General features: G+C 38.5%; 1 protein-coding gene across 2 annotated transcripts; it reads right to left on the bottom strand.

The window, feature by feature from the left end:
• Positions 1-739: 739 nt before the first annotated feature.
• mtx3 (metaxin 3) lies at positions 740-6,260 on the bottom strand. Of its 2 annotated transcripts, XM_023413463.2 has the most exons (9): positions 6,156-6,260; positions 4,654-4,723; positions 4,135-4,211; positions 3,917-4,009; positions 3,646-3,828; positions 3,469-3,545; positions 2,946-3,103; positions 2,576-2,664; positions 740-2,418 (listed from the first exon to the last, which is right to left on the bottom strand). In XM_023413463.2, exons 1-9 carry the CDS (start codon positions 6,234-6,236, stop codon positions 2,323-2,325), a joined length of 924 nt encoding a protein of 307 aa, XP_023269231.1. In that variant the 5' UTR covers positions 6,237-6,260; the 3' UTR covers positions 740-2,322. The 2 variants fall into 2 exon arrangements, with proteins under 2 accessions (XP_023269231.1, XP_023269232.1); XM_023413464.2 differs by lacking the exon at positions 2,576-2,664.
• Positions 6,261-6,974: the final 714 nt, after the last annotated feature.

Below are 6,974 nucleotides of genomic sequence, written 5' to 3'. Positions count from 1 at the left end.
ACATGCAGACCATCAGGGAACAGCTGCTGGCTTGCATGTGCTGTGCTGGAACCTGAGGGAGAGCTCTTTGAAAAAGTGACATCCTCGCTTTACTGGAACTGACTCTTGTCTTCCTTCCTGCAGTGGATAACACTGGTTTGAGAAGCTGGGGACAATTTTTATTGTAGCTGAATTCAGGAAGGCTCAGGTCAGTGTAAGTTAGGACCCAGTGTTTTCTGACACTATCCGACAAACATATTTTTCTAACCCAGAAAAATGGGTCGTAAAAATACTGCAGTTGGGAAGATGCAACAGAAAATTGACAACAGGTCCAAATGTGCTCTTTATTTCCTGTTACTGTGCCTATTATGCAGCCAATGGAAGTTTCAGCAGGAGTTTCTCCCACACGTGACCAATGACTTGGACAATATCTGATTTCAAGTATACATCATTTCCTCTCAGCTTAATTACTCTCTTTTTTTTCCATGTCTAAAGCCAAAACCAGACAAAGAGTTCTCTATCCTTCCAACATCTAAACAACTGGTCACACAATAAGAGGCACAGTGGGCAATAGTGCAATCTTCTGCAACTATTACGAGAAACACAGGTCACAGAAAAGGACAGCGTGATGCATTGTCTTAGTTAGAGGAGAAAAATGCAGTGAAGTCCACTAGAAGCTCTGATATTGGCTCCATTCATAAGCACGTGCTTTTTATTTTGCTTTAAAAAGTACATTTAAAAAAAAAGACAGTGGCAGACGTTGGCTTATCATATTTGTATTTCAGTAATATGAAGACAGTTGTTATCAACCAGTACAACAGATCATGAACAACAGCAACTGAAAGAACAAAGATAATTTATGACAATGTATCAAAATTATAAAGGACAGAAAATACATTTTGACACCATCATTCGTGAAGGCACACTGCACCCATGTGGTCCTCACAAGCCTGTCTGACAACACGGGGTGATGACAGCACACACCCCAATGAACATTTTAGTTTCAGAATACGGTGCTTTAAAGGGAATGTAACCATGAAGTTGCAAGAGCCCAGGTATCTTTACGAGTATTCATATTCTAAAACTGAGATCATGAAAGGAATCACATGGAGAAGACTCAGTTCTGTGATGTATGAGCTGTGAGGATATTAGAGAGCATGACAGTAAAAAAAAAAAACAAAAAAAAACAAAGCAAAAAAAAAAAGGCAACTCATATCCCAGTCCAATTTCTGTACTAGATAATCAGACTGTACCAATAAAGGAAATCAGAAGGCAGCTAATGAGACATTCCCATATAGGACGGACACTTCAATTTAAACAGAATGAGTGTTAAATAGGCACAAATGATAATACAGCAGAAAAAAAAATCAAAACAAAGTAAATGTTGGTCGTGGAAAATCATGGCAACAACAGAAGTGAGTGGACTGTTAATAACACACACAATCTTTGACAACAAAGAAAAAATTTTTTGAAAGAGACACACACACACACACACACACACACACACGCAAACACACAATAAACACGTTAATCCCAAATATTTTGCATGAATAAGTTAATACAGTGTGTAAGGCCCTTCCATTACCTCAGTGATTGTGAACAAGCTGATCAGCCCTATTAGAAGAAACCACGAGTAAATTGCATTGATTTCAATCATGAAACTATTTACAACTATACAAACTATACACAACAGAGGAGGTGAAAGCAAAGCATAATAAGTAGTTGTTCATTCCTATAGTCATGACTGCATACATAGTGTACATTACCCTAATTAAAATGCTAGAATTTACAGTGCAGAACATTTTACAGTGGATGTTAGAAATAATGTGTGCTCAGAAGGATGGGGGTCTAACAAAAACACAGATTCATAAACTGGGTTTAACATAACTTAACAAATCTTGCCATAAGGTTCTCTAGCACCACACTGTTCTACTTAAGTGACCACAGTCTCTTCAATATCTTTGTGTTCTCTATGGTGCATCAACTGTAGGCTGGCTTCCCTTTGAACTTTTTGTGTCTTTCTCATTGAACACCACTTCATAGCATTCCATCTTTACCACATACATTCGCTCAACCTTCTTAAAAACCTCTCTAGAGCACTTTTCCTTCTCTTTCAGACAAACATCTTTGAAATCTATCATCATTATCTTGCTGTAAAAAAAAGTCTCTTTTTATAATCATATAGTCATATTCCTGTTAATGATGTGAAATGTTATTTTCCATTCAAGTTGCAGTTCAGCTTTATGACAATTTTTTGATTTCAGGACGTTGAGTCAGCACCTTTCATCTACGGGGTGGTCCTCCTCGATTCCTAAGGCTGGATCAGGGGTGTAAGGTCAAGGGTTAGGCAGGGGTAGAGCTCTTCTCACTGGCCAGACTGGGTTTGGGGTCTGGTCTATGGGGTTTGTGCTGAGGGCTGCTGCGAAGGTTATCATCCATCTACAGTACAAGATGTACAGTTTAGTTGGAGCACAGATGCATGAGTGGAAAACAGTGATTAAGTATTATACACTATTTATGTAAATACAGCTGAGAGTGAACCTGCCAAATGCAACCATGAACCCATGCAAAGAAGAGAAAAGGAAAGCAGAACCACCTTTTCTATTAAGTTGGATTCTTTGTTTACAAGCTGAGTTAGTTTCTGCAGGTTGGCATCCATAGTTTCCTGAACAGGTGGAGGAGGACCTGGAGAGAGATGACGTAATGCAACACCAGCAGAAGAAAAATGAGACTGCAGAGAATTAGAGGAACGGGAACAGTGTTAAGTCAATGAACATCCAAAAATAAAGCAGATACAAAGAGCAAGCATGCAGTGAAACAAAGCTTTGAGAAGAAGAAGGAAAATTCTAATGATGTTAGTTGTTTTGTGCGGGCAAATTTAAATATTCCCCCACATCTTTGTGTTTCGATTTTACCAAGCTTAAGCCCCAAAGTGTGACTATTTCCAGTGTGTGTGGCGATCTTACAAGGTTGGTCCGAGCTGAAGTAGACCGCAAGGATGGTGTCACAGAAGCGTGTGAGGTTATCCAGCTGTCTGAGGTGGCTCTGCAGAGGGCTGCTTGGAAGACTGGCTTTATGGAGTGGTGCCACAAAACCAAATACAAAGGCATCCAGACTGGTCGGCCTACAATCCCAAACACACACGTATACAAAAATATAAACAAGCGGTATAGGGCTATGAAGCGTGAATATCAAATGTAGTATTACACATATTGTCAGAAATGAACACTGCAAAAAGTTTCTACAGAGGGATTTCTCAAATACACTCGAGAAGAACTATTCCCACTATGTATCTAAATTTGTTTCAGTAAGCCTCAATCGTTGACCAACTGACTCTGAACCACAAATTTAATTAATGAAGTCTTTTTCAAGCTTTTTTTTTTTTTTTTTTTAATCTATTCTGTTTTCCAGTAGCTTTGCACGAACATTTGATGTATACATGTGGTCCTTCAAATGAACATTTAAGTCCGCAAACATTAAATAACTCACGAGTTGCCAAAGAAGTAGTTTGCTGTTCCCAGTCTGTAGGAGAGGAGATTCAGGCACTCTTTAGCATCACTGTAGATCTGAGGCAGGCAGAGCGAGAAAGATTTACAGTTGTAAACAACAGAGCTGACATGTTGACAGAGTTGACAGAACTGATGAATCAGGCAGATCAGTATTTACCTTTCCCTCCACCTCACTGATTCTGTGTAGCGGCGCCTCTCCTTTGGTTAGAAGGATGCGGGAGAGGGCAGTGTTGGCATGGTGACAAGGGACGAGAAAGTTAAGAGGGAAAGGCGAGCGTGACGCAAACCATGGCCGTGTCAGATTGGCGTAGTTTTCTGCATCCACCCAGAAAGTGTGTAGCTGTTGGAGACGAAACCTCACTCTAAACATTTACAGCACTCTCAGATGATTGTTTGACAGGAAACAAGTAGAGGAGAGATGGTGTTACCAGAGCTGGTCGCAGTTTCTCTTCAAGCAGGGCGATGTATGCCATGGTGTCTGCTCCTTGTCTGGCTGTCAGCTCATAGTCTGCATTAAACCTCTGAAAAAAAAAAAAAATCATAAATATTACAAGATCCGCTCCGTAGATCTGCTCATTCTGTTAAATGGGGTTGGGGGCCTTAAAAACCAGGTTATGGACAGTGAACAGCATTAGCAGACTCTCACCTGTTTCCTCAGGAAGTTGAGTATCTGCGCTGGTTCTTGCACTGCAGAGCCTCCACAAAGCAACTCTGGGACTGTCGCTGCAGGTTGAGCAACAGGGATATTACAATTACAAATTACAAAATGTATCGTGAACCTCAATTTACATTAATTCACTCCATTGTGAAACCGAATCAGATGCAGAAAAACATTTAAAAAAAAACAAAGCTTTAAATTCAACCAATACTTCTGACATGTTTTTGGGTCAACAACATTTTCATGACTACAGCAATAATAGTATTACAGTTGTCATGTGATCTAAAGCACGCATAATTTCATAATATTGTTATTTTCAATAGTATAAAGGAAGCTCCACATGGATTATACAGAAATATTTCTTCTTTGTATGGACTATGCACTGTCTGCAAATATTCCCATGTGAGTCATAGAATTCTCTGTCAACATATGTATACCAAGCAATCCCAATGTGGCGTCCAGACCACCGTGTTAGGAATTTGTTCTTTATGAGAAGCTGCAGCTCACCTGTTAGAGTTTTCCATGTCCAGTCTATAGGAGAAACCGCGACTTCTGCCCCGGAAAACTTAGCGTATGCCTGAAAGAAAACCCGAACTTGAGTCAGGAAAGATGATAAAAGAAACAACAGTCGGTGCATTCATGATTTAAAAGTCAGTTATAAATGTTACATTGGAACTATTGATCTAAATGCAAACATATGCAGCATGCATCTTTCAGGAGAATACTTCCTGAGCTGCATACAGCCCAAATGCAGGACTGTAATACTTTAATCAAGGTTACGTTGTACCACCAGGAGGAATATGGCACTGACTGTAAATGCATTTGGCGCAAGGGACCAGTATGATTACACTGCTGACCTGAAACAGCTTCATTCATAGAAGGAGGTAAAACAAGCAAAACCACAAGCAGGAAAAAAAAAACAAACCAAAATAAAGACAAACGGATGCATAATTAAATAAGTTAGAGTTAATACTAACAATTATTTTTTTAATAAATCTTATAATTTGTTGATTTATTTTCAGATTTAGCGTACAAAATGTAAAATAATAGCAAAAATAACCCTCTCATAATTTTCAGGAGTCCGAGGAGACACCTTCAATTTTTTTGTCCAACTAAGAGTCAAACATCCAAATATGTTCAGAGAAAAGCATTAAATCATTATATTGGAGAATATTTGGCATGAAAAACATCTGTGCGAATAGATTAATGTTTGAGAATTAATGGTTTCTGCTCTGAAATTTTACCTTGTCTGCTTTCTGAAGAAAATATTACTGTAGTTTGCATTTGATTTCATTTTATAGTTCCTATTTTCTACAATTTCACTTATTAAATGTCTGTTTTCATCTTGATAAGATTAATCCAGAATGACCCCTGACAAAGTCTGACATATGGTATTCTGTAATCATATTATAATGCTGTCAACAAACCACAAACCAAACCAAAAATCATTAGTGTAATTAATAAAATGCTTTAAAATATGGCATACGTTTCATCATGGCCAGAAAATGAGTCAAAGTGTCACCTTGTGGCAAGAATTGTAACTGCATGGATTCACTGAGGGAGAACATGCTAAACAGGCAGCAAACAACTCACTGTTTATTTTCTGACCAGGTTAATGCTACCTCGGCCACAGTCGATAGTTACACGGCAAGGTAGTGCGGACAAAAATCTACCGGTTTAAAATCGGACCCTGTGCAAACTGACCTTGAAGGGACCAAATCTTTGTTAGCAATGAGAGTGACTTCTGACAACCAGGCACACATGAAGAACAAACCATGCAGTCCGCACAGCTGTGATTTTGTAGCTGGACAAACATTAAATATAACTGGAAATATTATTTTCTATCCTGCACATCGACGCAGCCGACAAGCAAACTGTAGGTAGGTAAGTTAGCACTGAAGCTAATCAGAGATACACAGAGGAGAAGCAAAGGAAACCGAAGAGAGAAACCTGTCGCAGGAGTGGATATTACGAGCATTTTTGTTTTTACAAGCAGACGGTAACGTTACCAAAACTATGAGGGACTCGGTGTGGACAGAAGGCAAACCCCAATCTCCTCCCCAGCATCTCAGCTCCATGGCAGCCGCCATGTTTTTGATTCATGGAGGGAGCCAGTGACGTCACGGGGTACCTGACACATCCGTCACATCAGAGCCTGAAGAACTTGTTGATTCTATTTGGCAAATTTTATATCCACAAATGCAGATTTGCTAAAACTTCCCCCAATTTTTTCAGATTTTCAAATGAATTTTTAGAGTATATTAAAACACTGCAGCTCTTAAACACAGCTAAATGTAACAAAACTGTCAAAATATATGAAGAACTATTCAAAGAGGAATAACCCCTTTTCCCCTTGTCATATATATTTTTTGTTTGTTTGTTTATTCATTGATTTTGTGTATGATTCTGAATGTTACTTGTGCTGTATATCCTCAAATTATTTTTATATAATGTATTGTTTATTACCTACTCGGTACTGTATCAGCACAGATTGAGATACTGAGCACCCATCCGTATATTCTGTTCATTGTCGTTCAATAAAGTTTGGTGAAAAAAAAAACCCATCAGAGCCTGCAGAGGTGAAAAAAAAACAGGTGAAAAAAATAAATATGAGAAAAAATATGCTAAAAATGAAATGTTCATATGTTACACACATTTGCAGTGTCAGTGTAAAGGAACAATAATTTAATGTGAATATTAATGTAAATGTGCTGTGTATATGAGCGTTTTTTGTTTTGTTTGTTTGTTTGTTTGTTTGTTTTCTCTTCTTTTTTGAGAAGTCAGTCTCTGCCTTGATATATTGAGTTCATACTGGTTCATTAGCTCTT

The sequence above is a fragment of the Seriola lalandi genome, unplaced genomic scaffold (assembly GCF_002814215.2).
Source record: "Seriola lalandi dorsalis isolate HSWRI2012SDOR001 ecotype SW California unplaced genomic scaffold, Sedor1 jcf7180002054517, whole genome shotgun sequence".
Lineage (NCBI taxonomy): Eukaryota > Metazoa > Chordata > Actinopteri > Carangiformes > Carangidae > Seriola > Seriola lalandi.
The sequence above is the reverse complement of the archived record's forward strand: the minus strand, read 5'-3'. Positions and strand labels throughout refer to the sequence as shown.

What these genes read in the sequence shown, in the direction of transcription:
- mtx3 (XM_023413463.2), bottom strand. Translation starts at nt 6,236, where the DNA reads ATGGCGGCTGCCATGGAGCTGAGATGCTGGGGAGGAGATTGGGGTTTG. An exon ending in CCGAGTCCCTCATAGTTTTG is followed by an intron (nt 4,724 to 6,155) that starts GTAACGTTACCG and finishes GTTTTCTTTCAG; the next exon opens with GCATACGCTAAGTTTTCCGG. An exon ending in GACATGGAAAACTCTAACAG is followed by an intron (nt 4,212 to 4,653) that starts GTGAGCTGCAGC and finishes CTCAACCTGCAG; the next exon opens with CGACAGTCCCAGAGTTGCTT.